This window comes from Pimephales promelas, chromosome 17 (genome assembly GCF_988280905.1).
Source record: "Pimephales promelas chromosome 17, fPimPro1.hap1.1, whole genome shotgun sequence".
NCBI classification, from domain to species: domain Eukaryota; kingdom Metazoa; phylum Chordata; class Actinopteri; order Cypriniformes; family Leuciscidae; genus Pimephales; species Pimephales promelas.
In genome coordinates, this window is record NC_142785.1 from 1,047,627 (window position 1) to 1,065,262 (window position 17,636).

At 34.4% G+C, this 17,636-nt stretch overlaps 2 protein-coding genes across 3 annotated transcripts in view; both read right to left on the reverse strand.

Moving 5' to 3' along the window:
* sult2st2 (sulfotransferase family 2, cytosolic sulfotransferase 2) lies at positions 1–6,021 on the reverse strand. The gene is made up of 6 exons (XM_039653783.2): positions 5,844–6,021; positions 3,985–4,196; positions 3,776–3,902; positions 3,536–3,630; positions 499–679; positions 1–317 (listed from the first exon to the last, which is right to left on the reverse strand). The coding sequence occupies exons 1-6, from the start codon at positions 5,980–5,982 to the stop codon at positions 208–210; spliced, it is 864 nt and encodes a 287-aa protein (XP_039509717.2). The 5' UTR covers positions 5,983–6,021; the 3' UTR covers positions 1–207.
* Positions 6,022–6,680: 659 nt separating this feature from the next.
* radil2b (Ras association and DIL domains 2b) overlaps positions 6,681–17,636 on the reverse strand; it is a 35,329-nt gene continuing 24,373 nt past the window's right edge. The window contains exons 9-16 of one of the 2 annotated variants that reach the window (XM_039653781.2): positions 15,850–16,069; positions 13,883–14,055; positions 10,966–11,101; positions 10,718–10,878; positions 9,055–9,298; positions 8,787–8,890; positions 7,216–7,355; positions 6,681–7,126 (exon numbers count right to left, since the gene is read on the reverse strand). In XM_039653781.2, coding sequence (XP_039509715.2) covers positions 7,054–7,126; positions 7,216–7,355; positions 8,787–8,890; positions 9,055–9,298; positions 10,718–10,878; positions 10,966–11,101; positions 13,883–14,055; positions 15,850–16,069 — 1,251 coding nt within the window. In that variant the 3' untranslated portion in view covers positions 6,681–7,053. Of the gene's footprint in view, positions 7,127–7,215; positions 7,356–8,786; positions 8,891–9,054; positions 9,299–10,717; positions 11,102–13,882; positions 14,056–15,849; positions 16,070–17,636 lie in introns of both variants that reach the window. The other variant, XM_089121747.1, reaches the window with a different exon arrangement.

Genomic DNA, 17,636 nt, shown 5'->3' on the forward strand with positions numbered 1-17,636 from the left:
TTGAGAAATGAATTTATGAATTTATTTCATACATTATGCAATAAATTAAAACGCATATTTTTAATCACAAAAATCAAATAAACTGGAAATGTCAAACAAATAACAATAATTATTGTTAATTTTTAATTGTCTTTTATTTAAAAAACAATGATCTGAAAAATGTCTGAAAGGCCTGTCAAGCAGGTGAGATTAAACCGATGCATTTGTTCAGTCCCACGGAAACTTGAATTTCACGTCTTTCATTTTGTCTTTGTACACAGCATCAAATCGCTGCTCTTGAGCCTCGTTGAAATGATTCTTCCAGTCGCCTGCGATTCCTGATCAATAAAACAAGACAAGATTACAGTAACTCTTACAGTCAAATGATATTCAAGTGAAATGCTTTGGATAATTCACTCAAAAAAGACGATTTTTGTTGCTTTGGGAACTTCTGAAGCATGAAATAGTGAGTATACTGTCAGTTTTTTCCCCAATCACTAAGAAGAAATGATCTGTTACCTTTCCTCAGGAATTCTGACTTCTTCTGGTTCAAGAATTCCTCTGGAACCAAAGAAAGGTTGGACATTTTGTTTTGCTTCATGTTCTTGAAAACGCAGTGTTCGGCGATCTTCTCCGTCACGTCCGGACTCAGAGATTTCCCAAGAAACTGAGCGATTTTCTCCACGGATCCTTTCAAATCCTGACCGAAGATTTAAATGATCACAATTGGAAATCATGATGCATTTTCACAAGGATATCAGTATTTTACCGTATACCAAAAACAATGAAAATACACTCCAAACGTGAATAATAAGCAATAATACTGCCTCCTGGAAAAATTAGAATATCATGTAAAAGTTCAGTAATTCAGCTTAAAAGGTGAAACTAATATTTTATATAGACTCATTACATGCAAAGTGAGATATTTCAAGCCTTTATTTGTTATAATTACAAGAAACCCCAAGTTCAAAACACAATTATAACAAATAAAGGCTTGAACTTTGCATGTAATGAGTCTATATAATATATTAGTTTCACCTTCAACTTTTGCACGATTTTTTGAGATATGGAAAAGCGGACAGAACCCTGACCGTGGATATTTCGACCGAGTTCAGTGAGGTTGAAGGACACGAGATTACGTCAAAAAGACCTTGAACAACTTGGAAATTTTACAACAGCTGATAACATAATAAACTGAGCCGCCTTTAAACCACGGACGAGTTTATACTGATTCCTAATCCTACAACTGTTAACAGCTTTGACTGAAATCTGTTTTATTTGCCTTCACATTTTTACATTAATATGAAAAGAATTTGATTACAGAAACTGCCTACCGAGGCTTTAACAAAATCGTATTAATTCGTACGAGTGAGGTTGTATGAATTGTTACGAATTAGCCACTTTTTAATCATTCGTCGAATTCGTACGAATTGGTCGTGAGATAGTGTTGGAGGCTTCGATCTTTAGTGTGTTCTCAAGTCGTCAGTGTTTTCCACTGGGAATAATGAATAATAAGATTAAAGGTGTTTCTCTCTGGAGTTCCTCGTCCCAAACCGGCTTGACCTGACTGTTCTCTCACGATTACAGAGAACCATGAACTCTGGCAGGTGTAATAAAAATAAAGCAATAAACTCAACCTGCGTATTCAATCCTGCTGTGAAGTGCCGTGTTTATCGAGATAAACTTCACCTCTACACGATTGGGTCATCGTTCAATTCATTCTTTTGTGAATATCTTCTGCTCTGAGGACTTTTAAGTCAAAATGTGTTTCTTTCTCCTTTAGACTGAATCTCACATCGCAAACTTCCCTACAATACAATATTCATAAGTGAAAAACAGTGTGTGACAATAGAGAAATGTCTCCGGATTCACTTGTGCCGGGACGAGCGAGATCCTAAAGTGTGCATACGATAGACACTCTACTTTGGCATACGGTTTTTCATATGCTATGTAGACATTATGTAGCCCCGCCCCTTTTCAGCGTTGACTTCCGGTCTGTATTTTGACAGAGATCTTGCATAGGAATGAATGAACTGCTCGTAAAAAAAAAATCCCGGTCGACATTTGTTAACCCTCTGGGGTTGTTCGGCCCAAATGGACCCGAAGAATTTAAATAAAATTTTTTTATTAAATCACAGCTTCCTCGGAATGGTCTGAAATTTGGTGACTTTGTTGGTATTTGGTATTTGAACCGGATGTGAATAGTCTAATTGGTTGTAAAAAAAAATAGTCACACTTGGGGTGTTTGGCATGGAAAATGAATGGGAAATTGGCAAAAATGTAAAAATACTGAGTTTTTTGTGCGTAGAATCTACAAATCAGCCACAATCTTGAAAAAAGCACACAACAGTGAAGGGGTGAATCTATAAAACATCAAGAGTGCAAAACACACACACACACAAACACACTTTTATACACAAACACACCAAAAAATTCAGATACATGTGTTTTGCGTTTTTAAAATGCTCAGTTTGTCCAGCAGATGGCATCCATCTCATTTCAAAAATTGCTTTTATGAGGCCTAGGCTTGACTCTAAAATGAAATACAGCTTTAAAAAAAATAAAAAATATATATATATTTTAAAATATTTTTTCTATTACGTTCAATGGGGGGAAATTTTGTCAAAATTATTGCATTAATACTAATTATAAAAAAAATGTATTTTTGAAATTTTCTCAAAACACCAAAAAAGAAAAGAAAAAATATTATAAAAAAACTAGTAAAAAAAAAAAAAAAATCATGATTTTTAAAAAAAAAAATATGAATCCCGCCCTTTGGGTCCATTTGGACCCGAACACCCCGAGTGTGACTCTGAAACGAACAACCCCAGAGGGTTAAGACATCTGCTTTCCAATGCTCATGATAACTTTTGTGAACAATAAGTAAATCCACTTCCTCGACAGCGATGCCATAGAAATATACAGAGCGGCCGCGAAAACAGAAGTTCAGACAATATTCTAAAGATGACGGCGCCCACGTTTCGCAGCGAAGTATTTTCGTCGGTTTCTGATCAGCTTCTGTTTGGTTGCTATGGTTACTGATTACGTTGTTCACCTGTTTCTTGCTATTAGTTCCTCGTGTTCCAGAGTGTTATGATTTCGTTTAATGTTGTTTATGTGTCAATTTTAATCTGCTTTAAACACACACACACACACGTGTGTGCGTTGATAAGTGGACAGCATCGCTGAGTATTTCCTCCTTAAAACTGCAGTGAACCAAAGACAGTCTCAAAAACACACTGGTGTTTCTGACGTCACAAACCACCTTGTAACCAATCAGATCAACGTGTGATCGACAACCAGTGGAGTGAGTGAGTGAGTGGAGGCGGGGCTCATCTGCATATTCATAGGACCGCGCATACTAAATGAGGCGAGGGTGTCGAGTTACATTCAAGCCAATTTAAAGCAAGGGGGAAAAAAATCAAGGAAAAAACATTTTGCATAATTTTGATGATCAAAGCTGATTTTAAGGGATAAAATTATAGACTACTGGGGGATATAAATAAAAGATCGTTGTCTCCTGTAAACCAACCCGTGACATGAAGAAGCAACTTACAGCGATCATCTCCTCATAGAAAACGTACAGTACGGTCTCCTGGTCATCCGCATTAAGCCAACCTTTCACATGATCAAACCAGGAACCAAACATGACTGTGGAGAAAAGAAATCAAGCAATAAAGATAGACTGCAAATTCCACGAGGACAAAACATCAAATCTAGACCCCTTTTTACAGTTCAAGATGTCCATAGTCTCATATATCGAGGCTGTGGATGATAAAGAGAGCTGAAGTCCTACTGTCTCCATGGAGGAACTTGTCCATGAACTGGTCTTGGGTTCCCGGCTTCACCAGGTATGAGGCCATCCCATAGTAGTGATACGAGGACGTGAACACGTCTTTGGGGTTCCTCATGACGTACAGGACCTGAAGCACAGAGCAAAGCATGCAGAAGACCACGATTCACATGATTTATGAGTTATGAAGTGCACCTGGACGTTGGTGTTACCCTGGGCTTTATCTTGAAGTAAGACTCGTTCATCATTGCGTGATGGAAGTGAGTGGCGAAGATGCGAGGAGACGGTCTCTGGTGTAAACTGAGCAGCATCGCCCGGTGTTCCTCCAGCCACGGCACTCGGTCCCAGTTCGGCACCGTCAGCACCGGCGTCAGGTCGCCCTCGCTCACTATCAAGGGCACGACCTCCTGCATCCATGTGGTGCCTGAGAACGTCGGGTCACTCACATGACTGAGTTCACTCACACACATTGACACATGGTATACACATCACTAGAGTAGCCGACATTTCACACATGCATTTAAAACTAGATGTGTTCTTGTGTTTAGTCATCATTCGTTCTTACATGCAAGTATAGCTAATTTTTTTGCAAGCAAATACTTCTGAAAAGAAGTACAGGAATAACATGCTTCAAAACAATACACTTAGGTATGTCATTGAAATATAGAGTTAAAGAATACTGCATAATGCACACAACATTTATGACAAACTGAAATATTTATCTATAAATTACAGGAACGTCTGTCTGTTAATCGCATATCTCTCGAACCGTTAGTACGATGGACCTCAAACTTGACAAGTGTCTTACTACGGGCACGAGTAAGTGCAGTGCCAAGTTTGACATTGTTTGGATTAGAAATGCAAAAGATATCGCTAAATACGGGCATTTTGGACTAGTACTTTAAATGTCATTTACATTCAAACTTGTATGTCATGTCAAGTCCCCCTGTGGTCAAAATCCAGCTTTTAAAGGAGTAGTTCACTTTAAAAAAAATCTTTTGCTGATAATTTACTCATCCAAGATGTCCATGTCTTTCTTTCTTCAGTCGAAAAGAAATTAAGGTTTTTGATGAAAACATTCCAGGATTTTCTCCATATAATGGACTTCAATGGGGTCCAAACGGTTCAAGGTCCAAAAGACAGTTTCAGTGCAAACTACAAACTGTTCAAAGGGCTTTAAACGACTCCAGACGATGAATAAGGGTCTTATCAAGCGAAACGATCGCTCATTTAATAATTAATAAATAAATAACAAAGTTTAAGTTTTATAAGCTCAAATGCTCGCCTTGCTCTGTTCTGTGACTCTCCTGTTCGAACTCGTTCATCAAAATGTAATTTGGTTGTTTCAACGAATCGACTTGGAAAAAGATTCATTCATTTTGATGAACGAGTTCGAACAGGAGAGTCACGAACAGAGCAAGGCGAGCATTTGAGCTTATAAAACTTAAACTTTGTTATTTATTTATTAAATGAGCGATCGTTTCGCTTGATAAGACCCTTATTCATCGTCTGAAATCGTTTAAAGCCCTTTGAACAGTTTGTAGTTTGCACTGAAACTGTCTTTTGGACCTTGAACCGTTTGGACCCCATTGAAGTCCATTATATGGAGAAAATCCTGGAATGTTTTCATCAAAAACCTTCATTTCTTTACGACTGAAGAAAGAAAGACATGGACATCTTGGATGACATGGGGGCGAGTAAATTATCAGCAAATGTTTTTTTTAAAAAAAGTGAACTATTTAAGATATTTTAAGGCATGAAGATGAAAAAAACGTTTAAATATGTCAGTAAAATGATTGACAACAGAGGGACTTTAAATACAGTGAGAATTATAATAAAGTAGGCTACTTTAATTGCAAAACTTAATTTTTACCTCATTCATTTCCTGTAATCTTTTTAATCTGCACCATAGAATGATAGATGTTTATTTAATTTTATTATAAATGCAACATGAATACAATTGCGATTCTCTGTAAGTGTACAGTATATTAAGTTAATCTTCTTGTTAATGCAAAAAAAATAAAAATAAATAAATAAATAAAAATAAAAAGGTAAAACTCTGCAAACTCACCGGATTTGGGATAAGTGACGATGAGGATGTCATCTGGACGGAAAGTAAACTCCTCACAGTATTTCAGGCTTTCAGGAGGGTGTAAATGCGTCGGCACGTACACACCTTTATGAACCGTGTACAGTTCGGCCTCTGTCATTTTCTGGAGCAAACGGACATAACAAACCACAAGTTCCAGCGGAGAGCTGATGTACATCCTGTAATACCGCGAGAACTCACGCATCCCGCGTGACGTTGTTCCTGAATTCCTGGACCTATGGTAATAATCAACACATCTCTTTCGCAATAAGTTCATAAACTCAACATGCTCCTGATTTCCTGATAGTGTGCAAAGTTTACTGCAGGCAAACCAAACATTATTCGGACATTTGATATTGTTTTACTAGTGTGATCAGGACACTATAGTTCATTTCTGTAAGTGAGGAGAGCAAAATATACCAGACTTGTGTGTGCATATATACTTGTTTGTGTCTACTGTTAAAAAAGGCTAAAAATGTATGTTTTATGTTTTATATATATGTTCTTTTTTTATGCATGCAATAAAGAGCCGTATGAATTTGGCACGAGACACATAATAAAACATCTTAGTTACTCTAAAACTAAGCAGCCAACCATTTATTTCATACATCATGCAATAAATTAAAATGCAGTCAGCTCTGAAGGCACATACTGTAACATATACACTCATTATTCTAATCAATCACATATATATTTTTAATAACAAAAATTCAATTAAAATGCAAAGATTACACAATTGAAATGATAATAAACAGGGACATGTACATATAAATATGTCACTTGGTTTTGTTCACAAAGTCCCTCCAGCAGGAGTTTTTCTCTGAACTCCTGAAACGCACGGGAACACGTCTCAATATTCCTCATTATAATAATTTATGCGCAGAATAAAGGGGCGGGGCCTGTTTGAGTTGGTTAGTAGTGTGTTAAACTCAAACTGGCGGTTATGGTAATTAGGGGCGGGGCATTTCCCAAACACACTCAGCACTCGACCAATCACACACTGCTACAGCCGTCCAATCAGAGCACAGTGTGCTTTTCAGAAGGAGGGCCTTAATAGAGACAGGAAGTAAACAGAGCGTTAGAGGAGCCGCAACAATGGAGAATAATCAACATTCAAGCAGGAGAACCTGAAAACAAAAGCGCACAACAGATCCTCTATTTAGGATTACGCAGAAAGTTTTGTCCTCGTTTCTTATGTAGCGCTGTGAGATCTGGCAACCAGTAGCCGAGGTGTGTCTCCTGACTTCTGAATGAGCTCCAGGGAACTGGAAGAAGAAATGATGTTCGCTTAAAGTACAGATCTGTTCTTTAATAACACAACATATTGATCTGAGTGTGCTGTAACCCTGCTCACGTCTGATAGTCGAGTCCCGCCAGACTCAGTCCGTTCACCGCGAGTATCCGATCGCCTTCTCTCAGTCTGCGGGATAAAGCGGCCGGAGAGTCGGGAAGAACCGATCGGATGTAAATCCCACTGACGGGAAACGGGGTTTCCTGCGTAAAACAAATCATTCTTAAATAAACAAATACATATTTTTGAGCTTGTTTCCGCCACAGAATAAAAATTAAAAAAGGTAATTGCGACTTAAATCCCATAATTCGCAAGTGCAAGAAATAAACTCAAAATTCGGACTTTTTTTCAGAGAATTGCACGTTTATATCACACAATCGGGAGTTATAAAGTCAGAATTGCATGACATAAAGTCACAATTGCGAGAAATAAACATGCAATCACGGGAAAAAAGTCTGAATTTCGAGTTTATTTCTTGCAATTGCGAATTGTGCGATAAAAAGTCGCAATTATCTTTTTAAATGTTTTATTCTGTGGGCTCCCACATGATTCTGTACACTGGAAAAAAATATTGTTGTTTAACTTAAAAAATGAAGTTGCCTTAATTTTGAGTGCATTGAAATGGAAAAGTTGAGTTAATAAAAAGAAGGAGATTGAGTTAATCATCAGAAACTCAAAATACTATGTTATATGAACTACATAAATTATTTAAGTTGCTTTGACAAAAGTAAAAATGTGATTAGAAATCATGAAAATATTTTTTTACAGTGTATGAAAACACACCAACACCTTTATGCCAACAAACTGTGTTTGTTTCTTAAGTTAAAAATGTTTGTTTTTTTGCTTAATATTTTTTATCTTGTTTTATATCTCAACATTCGTAAATCAACACTGACTGAAGCAGAATGATTGAAGATATGAAGATAAAATGTGTCATGATGAAGTGAGTTTGAGCTTAAAACAAGAACAAATACTTGCAAAAAAAAAAGATCTAGTTTTCCCTTTGAATTAAGGTTATTTTTCGACTCCATTTGCAGATATTTGTAACTCAGTGCTTCAGTCAAATATCTTCAGTCATTTTGTTTCTCTAGTAAATCAAATGTATCTATGAATGTTTAGATATTTGAGCTGGAAAAGGAAGAAATGTCTTTTTGTGCGCTGTGTAAACAATCAGAGAACTATAAATGTTCCATCTGTAACCACACGGTGATGCTATTGAGCTGTAATAAACTATAATATTCTATTACTGTAATAATATGTCGTTTGTTATAGAAAGGACAAAGTATTTGATGTGCTGTTATTGAAGTAACTGCATGATATTCCAACTAATTATTATTAATGAATCACAATTAACTTCATATTTCAATATATGCTGAGAAAAGTCCCTAAATGAATCTCATTTAAATACATTGTTTTTTGCATATTAGAAAAAAAATACCTTGAAATCGCCATGAAATCAAAATAGAATCAAGCGGGGCTTGATTGTGTCTGTGTGATTGGCTGGTTGTGGTTTGCTATTGGCTGATCTCATGTGAGTGACAGGTTAAAGCCCCGCCCACATCATCAGAGAAGAGATGCCGAAGAGGAACTGATTCTGATTCAGGATTATTAACACAATAATGATGTCAGCTTACCTGTCCGTCGACCAGCATCAGACCCAAACCACACGCTGATCTCTGCAGCTCCAGCACAAACACATCATCCTCTTCCTCTCCATTCTCACACTCTTCACTCGCATCTACAAACACACACACACACACACACGCTTTTGTGCTTCAAACATTTATGGATACAGTCAAACCAGAATGTATTCAACATTATCAGTTTATTGGCTCTAGTTTATAAACATGAGCTGAACTCAGTTCTCAGATCAGTGGATATGTGACTGGTTTTATCTCTCACGCTCGTGTGTGTCCGGTGTGTCCGGTGGCGTCAGTAAACAGGACGGGTCCGCCGATAGAGCGGTGCGGGTCTCAGCTTTATCCTGAAGATCCAGATTCTGCAGCGTCGAGGTTAAAAGAGCGTCCCGAGATCCCGAGGCGATCGCATGAGGAAACACACACTCCGCCTGACCGACCTCCAGACGAGCTTTCGGATGGACTTCCAGCTTGATGAGCTTGGCCTCCGTCGGCACCGCAGACACCAGCTGGAGGAGAACACACACCTCAAACTATACTCTATACACTCATTATGTGCAAAGTGAGATATTTCAAGCCTTTATTTGTTATAATTGTGATTATGGATTACAGATATGAAAACCACAAATACATATTGTGAAAAGGTTTTAAGAGCTGTAATCCATAATCATCAACATTATAACAAATAAAGGCTTGAAATATCTCACTTTGCATGTAATGAGTCTATATAATATATTAGTTTCAGCTTTTAAGTTGAATTACTGAAATAAACGAACTTTTAAACAGTTTCTTTCCCACAGCTATTAGACTTCTTAACCAGAGAACATGATTTGAACTATATTTATTTACTATTATTATTATTATTCTATTAATTTTCGTAAATATTTTTATCTTTTTAATGTATTCTAGTATTCTTATAATTATATTTAAATTGTGCACTGAAATACTAAATAGTGTATGTGTGAAACACAATTTCGTTTTTATGTACACCATGAAAATGACAAATAAACCTATATATATATATATATATATATATATATATATTTATGTGTGTGTGTGTGTAAAAAACTAACTCTAAAAGATGATGGAGGCGCGTGCTTGAGGCGGTTCTGAGGATTCTTAAAAACATTTTTGTTACTTACAGTAAGATCAACTTAATATAGTATAATAATTTTATAAAATTAAATTTAAAAAACTTTTTATTTCAGCTAGTTGTTTCTCAAAATTTCTCATTTTCATTTACTATAAGTTATAATTATTTTTATAAAATAAAATATTACACACACACACACACACACACATATATATATATATATTATAATTTATCATTTAACTTAAAACTGAAATAAAATAATATGAAATATATAGACATATTAAATATATAAATATATAGACATACTAATAAATACTAATACAAATTTGAAAACCACACACAAAAATTACAAAAAAAAAACTTTATTATATATTAAAAAAATCTCAATTACACTAAAATAACAGTGCCCTAAATGAGAACCGAATTACGGTACTGAAATACAATCAATATAAATTAGGGCTGTCAAACGATTTATCGCGATTAATCGCATCCAAAATAAAAGTTTGTGTGTACATAATATATGTGGGTGCACTGTGTATAATTATTTTGTATATATAAAAATACACACACACACATGCATGTATATGTAGGAAAGAAATATTATTTATATGTAAAATATTTATATTTACATATCATATAAATTATATATAAATCTATACACATAAAAATATTTCTTAAATATATACAAGCATGTGTGTGTATTTATATTTATAAAATAATTATGCACAGTGCACCCATATATTATGTACACACAAACTTTTATTTTGGATGAGATTAATCGTTTGACAGCCCTAATATTAATATTTTGTTATTAATCCGAGCAGTGAAGGCGTACCTGAGGCGGTTCTGGGTCTGTGATCATCCCGATGACGCGCAGGAAGTGATGTAGTTGTTCGATCAGACGGCTGTCGCTGATTGGCCTCTTGAGCTCGAGTGTGAAACCGTCGGCCGGAAGAACGAGAGGCGGATGATTGTCGAAACTCTCCAGGATATCGGCTACAAACACACCAAACATTACATTTAATATTTTATATTTAACAGTGAGTGAGTGTGAGTGTGTGCATGTGTGTGTGTGTGTGTCACCGCTCGCGAGAGTCTCGTCACTGGAAGGAGTCCACGTATCGGCACACGAGTGTCGAGGCTCGTACTCTCTCATCATGTGATGAAGCTGAGCCGCGTTCAGACTCCTGAACTCCATCCGCAGAGTCTTCCAGCACATCTACAGACACACATTACACACATTACACACACGTTAATGACATAGGATACAGGCCCTCAGGTGAAGCCGTTATGATGTAACTGTGTATAAAGATCAGTGTGTGTGTGTGTGTGTGTGTGTGTGTTCTACACCCTCATGACAACAAATAATGTTTCAATCTTGTAACATTAGCATAAAACATTATTATCAACACATTGTCTAATGTTTTTTTTTTGTAAATGTAACTTGTTTCGGAATGACATTCAAAAGTAACGTTTCCATAATGAGTGAAGAATGATACAACAGACTGATACAACGCTCACATAAGCCAGAGAAAATGTTTTTTCACATTGCTCTTTTTATTTTAATCAATTTATTTAATTTTAGTAGTTACTTAGTTTCATATTCATTCTTATTTTATTTAAGTTTAATTTATTTATTTACTTTAATCAATTTAAATATAGTGTATTAATCACACTGTAAAAATGAATATGCTTTATCTAATCAATAAAATTGTGGCAACATATTACAAGCAATATTATTAATTAAATTGTACAAATTAGAATTAATTAGAATGTTAATTTGATTAACTATTACTCAATTCTAATTTGTTCAATTTAATAAATAATATTGCTTGTAATCTGTTTGCCACAATTTTGTTGATTTGATAAAGCATATTCATTTTTACAGTGTAATTGAAATAAAATTATATTTATTTTAATCAAATTATTTTAGTATTGTGACGATCAGCAGCCGTGGTGCCCTCGAGAGCCACTAGAGGGCATCCTCTCCCCATGTTTGTTTCCCCATGGACTCTTTGTGTTTCATTATGTTCAGCTGTGTTTCATTATTGGTTATTGAGTTCCTTATTTAAGCCTGAGTTTTCCCTGTGTCCCTTGCGAAGTCTTGTTACCCTGTAAGCGTACAATTCCGAGCGTTATTCCCTGTTCTGTGTCTCCGTGTTTCCCTGGACTCTTGACCCTTGCCTGTTTCCTGGACTGCTCTCGAACCTGTGCTGCCTGCCTCGACCATTGCCTGTTTAGACCACGAGTTTCTGGATTGCCCCTTTGATTAAGTGTTTGCCTGTGTTCATGTCTGCTTGCTTTAATAAAGTGCTGCACATGGATCCGACCGTCTCTGTCCGTACGTTACAAGTATATTGTATTAATTTATTATTTTGATTTTATTTTATTAAAATGTATACATATAAGTTTAATCTTATTTTTATTTCATTTATATTTTGAGTTTAATCAAATTCATTTTATTTAATGTATTCATTTATTTTATGTACAGTATTTATTTTTTAAATAAAGTTGTATTTATTGATTTTAATATAATTTATTAATTTATTATATTTTATGTTTCAATGTAATTTTATTTAATTTGTTTTTAGTTTAATCAAATGTATTTGTTTTATATTATTTTATTTATTTGTTTAATATATTAATTTATCATTAATTTATTTTTATTTAAATAGATATTTAATCAATTTATCATTATAGTGTGTATTTGGCGAGATCATCGGTGACGAGTCGGATGCAGACGTGTCTAATCCAGTTTCTTTATCTAATGCCATGAAAGAATCGTTTGTGCCCACAAAGCTTTATCTTTAATGAGTAATGCTTCCTGTTAATTATTTCAGAGGACCATACTAATGCGAGATTGTGATGAAGGAGGAATGCATCTGTAATAAGACGGGAATGCAAACAAGCTTCCTTCCTCTCAGGCACGCTCATAGTGCAATATTCAAGGTTTTCATCCTTCCCTCGGAGTTTGAACAGGGAAATATATATATATATATTTTAATGCAAAAATTGAGTGTTCATCAGAGGGGTCCAAAACCCCAGGACTTTTGTCACACTTGAACACCGAATACACACACACACACACACAAAAAGATTTTAATGGATATGAGGAAATTAAAAAAAAGTAACATAGGAATGAATGGAATTCAGTTCACATAGAAAAACCTAAAAGTGCTTAAAATTCAAACTAACACTGCTAAAACTTTACCAAAAAATGATTTTATAATGTCTACATGTGCATCTGAATGCATTCTGAAGGGAAATGACTTTAGGACCGGAACAGCTCCTCTATAAGCCCATCAAGAGTCATGAAATGTCATCATTACATGAGTTATTTTACACAAGAGACACACAATGTAAGATATTTAGAGCTGAATTAAAAGGTTTAGGCATGAAATTGTGAGTTATTTTGAATTAAATTTGAAAGAATGTGAGGAATGTGCTTAAATTACTATTTATTTATTATTTATATATCAAATCTAGAAATATAAAGGTAAATAAAATTTTTAAAATAACAAAAAAATCTCCAAAACACATGATCAAAATGAAATAAAACAAGCTTTATGAACAATATATATATATATCGTGATTAATCGCATCCAACATAAAAGTTTGTGTTTACATAATATATGTGGGTGTGTATAAATATTTTGATATACATAGAAATACACACACATGCATGTATATTTAAGAAAAATAAAAATATTTATATATAAAATATTTATATTTATATATAATATTAATTATGTATAAATCTATATACAGTATATACATGAAAATTTTTCTTAAATATATACAAGCATGTGTAAAATAAATATACACAGTCAGTCATATATATTATGTAAACACAAACTTTTATTTTGAATGCGATTAATCGTTTGACAGCCCTAATTAATATATATATATTTAAATATTTATGGTTTTGGGTAATTTTGACCCCGAGGGAAGGATGAAGGTTATTAAATATGAATATAATGTATGTGAAGAGAACGGGCACCTGTAAGAGGTTCTCCTTCGGCGTGGCCAGTAGGTTGACAGCGGAGGAGATCTTGAGAAGGAAACGGTGAGCCAGATCCCCGAGTCCGGCACTGTGAGCCCAGTCCATCAGCAGGTCCAGGTTAGCCCTGATCTGGACCCCGCGCGACCAGTGGAAAAACGTCCCGCCGGACCCTTCACACACACACGAGCCCGAGTCACACACACAGCGCAACAACAATATAGAGTTTCACCGCAGCTGACTGACATAAATGCACCATATAAATGAAGGTCACTTGATATATATATAAGATATAATGCAGTCAAATCCCCAGGGCTATTCAATTAGCTTCATTCGACAGCCGGATCATTACATCGAAAAGTTGAGAAGGGCCGATGGGCTTAGCTTATTTATTCAAACATTATTTATTACTTATTGAAACATTATAGTATCATTAAATAAGATAAAGTAAACCTTAAAAAAAGTACTAATGTGTTACCCAACCGTATGCAGATTTATGAGCCCATATTTACAGCATACAAAAATATGAATTATTCTCAAATGAGAATATTCTGACAGTGAGACTCCGTAACCGGCTATCACTCACTAACACTGTATAAAAAATGCCTAAATGTACACACAAATAATTATATATTCCTCTACCCGACTAATGCATCTAATGCAATATAAATGACTATAACGTACAGGTGAAACTCGAAAAATTAGAATATGGTGCAAAAGTTCATTTATTTCAGGAATTCAACTTAAAATGTGAAACTAATATATTATATAGACTCATTACATGCAAAGTGAGATATTTCAGTTTTGATGATTATGGCTTACAGATATGAAAACCCCAAATTCAAAATTAGGATATTGTGAAAAGGTTTTCATAAACTGTAAGTCATAATCATCACAATTATCATCATAATCATCAATGTAAATAGCGAATCCGCCACGACTCAAGTGCAACTGGCGTTTAAAGGGAATGGTAGATGAGACTCGTTACACGTTACACCATGAACACATCCATTACTCGTTAAGAGAATAGAGAAACACTTTTAGACCAGCGCCGGGAGCGCCGACCATTTGTCCCGTCGTTAACCCTCAGGTGCTCTTCGTTTCAGAGTCGCACTTGTTATCTTCCCGGTCAAAAGTGACCGGACACCTAAAAATGAAACTTTCTCCATCCCAGTAAAACCAATGCAATTTATTTTTGTTCTATAATATTTATTCTTTTTAATTTAGTATTTTGAGTCAATTTAATTGAATTGATTAATATTTATGCAATATTTATGGTCTATTTTTGCCATGGAAAAATATATATATATTTCTATATATATATTATTTTTTTCAAAAAAATATTAATGCAGTATTTTAGTTTAATATAGAGTCTAGGCCTTCAGAAAAAAATATTTTTTGAAGAAAATTAGCACCATGTGGTTACAGTATAGAGAAAAAGCGTAGAATCATGGTGTGACCACTAGATGGCATGTACAGCAAAAAAATTTGACAAAATCAAAAATTCACATTTTTTTCCCCATTTTTTTTTTACAATTTCCCATTCATTTCCTATGGGGGTCATTTTTGACCAAAGACCACAAGTGTGACAATTTTTTTACGACCACTTAGCATGCTCAGATCATGACCTCAATTTTTTTGTGTGTTCACATACATAATGCCATAAAAGTCACCAAGTTTCATAACATTGCGATGAAGCTGTGATTTTTAAAAATTCAAAACAGAAAATTTTTCGGTCAGAAATGACCGAAGAGCACCTGAGGGTTAAACTAGCAGAAGTGGACTCACCCAACCTAAACTTTTCCAAAAGTGCTTTACACGCTAACATCATTAAAATAGGGCCAATATCTGCTGAAATATTCAGACTGAAAACGTTTCTCAGGTCAGTCGGAGCACTCATGGTTCACACACACACACACACACACACAGTTGCAGACGGCTCTGAATGATGAGTGAAGGAGTCTCACCTCTCTCCATCAGCAGGTTGAACAGCAGAGCGTTGATGAAGAAGAAGATGTAGGCGAAGAGTTGCTGTAGGATCAGTGGATGCACCTGGAAGACTCGCAGTAAACGCAGTGTGTGTGTGCAGATGTGCAGGACTCGCCGGACGTCCTCGGGAACGTGCAGCGTCCCGCTCTCCGAGAACGCATTGCTGTCCAGAAAGCCCGGCAGAAGCGGATACAGCATCTGACCAACACACACGGGAACACACACAGACATCGTTACACAACCACACTGAGAAAACACTCGATCCGGCACTCAATGATATATTTTATAAAATATTATTAATAATATTTTATTTCTTCTTCTTCTCATTAGTATTATTTTGTATTATATATATATATTGCTTTAATTTAATATTTAATTTTGATATTTGTTTTATTAATATTTTATTATATTTAATATTATTATTATTAATTTATTTTTGTCCACCTCCATAAAGCTGGTTTGGAATTATTTTTATTAAAATATTAAAACATTATTTAAATACATTTGAATTACTATTAAAAATGTTTATCTTCAAGTTTGTGTGTCTAAGGCTGCTCTAATATTGAGTAACGATGCTCTGTTGACTGAACACAAATTAAATTTGATCACGTAATATTTTTAATGATTTGTAATTGTAATGTTTTTTATACAATGCAAAATAAAGGCCAGTTCATTTTTTAACATATGTACATTTCATGCATGAAAATATATACTGTAGCTGTATTAATATTTTCTCAAGTTTAAAAATGTTTCATTTTGGAGTCCTTGACATCACAACAATATATAAATATATATTTCTATATAGTTTTTTGTGCTACTTTAAACTAAATGAAAATGAGTAACTGAAATAAAATAAGTTTGTTTATTTATATTGATTTTATGGTTTTAGTTTTACACTATTGCACTTAAAAATATGTTTTTCCACTTTAAGCCAAACATTTTCATTTTGTTTGTATAAATTAATGCATTTAGATTGATTGAGGGATGCTAAATCATATTTTTGACTTGAATAAAGCCAGTTCGTTTTAATGTTATCATTTGATTACCATTTTTTCAGCACAACAGTAACCCTGTTATTATGTGATTCTATGAACACATGTGCTGTATTTGATTTGACTATATTTTAATAATGTATAGTTAAGGCTCTTTCTAAGTCACCATGAAATCAAAATGGACAATTCGGTTACACTTTATTTTAAGGTATCTATGTTACACTGTAATTATACATTTGAGTAATATACATAACTACATGTACTTCATGTAAAATCCAACAGTGATTCTAACTAACCCTTTTTAGTGAAATTTAATTAAGTCTTAACTTAATTGTAAAAATCTAGTAATCTGTACTATTCACATACTAGGCTTTGTTTACTCAAGAAACCCAAGTAAAGTTGAATTGATTTTTGATTTTTCGGTTTTTGACATTCTTAAAGGAGTTTTCACTCAGTTCCTCCACTTCTTATTTTTCTCTGTTAGCATTCACTCGTTTCTCAAAGTCATCTTGAATGGTGAATTATCAATACAACTGAAAAATTTGAGAGAACATCACATAAGTTGACTTCATAAATGAATGTTTAGTCACCATTATGGTGATTAGTGTTACAAAGGAAGAGAATATACGTGTATATATATATATATATATATATATATATATATATGAAGAGTTCAGATGCAAAAGCCTCTAAATGCCATTTGAAATTTTCTTCTTTAATGATGATTTTTATCAAACTTGTATATTTAAGTTCAGTAATTTCACTTAAATAAC

Excerpts from the sequence above, each read along its gene's own strand:
- sult2st2 (XM_039653783.2), bottom strand. The coding sequence starts at position 5,982 with ATGACAGAGGCCGAACTGTACACGGTTCATAAAGGTGTGTACGTGCCG. Across the intron at positions 680-3,535 it reads TCTATGAGGAGATGATCGCT|GATTTGAAAGGATCCGTGGA; the intron begins GTAAGTTGCTTC and ends ATCTTCGGTCAG. Across the intron at positions 318-498 it reads GTCAGAATTCCTGAGGAAAG|GAATCGCAGGCGACTGGAAG; the intron begins GTAACAGATCAT and ends TTTATTGATCAG.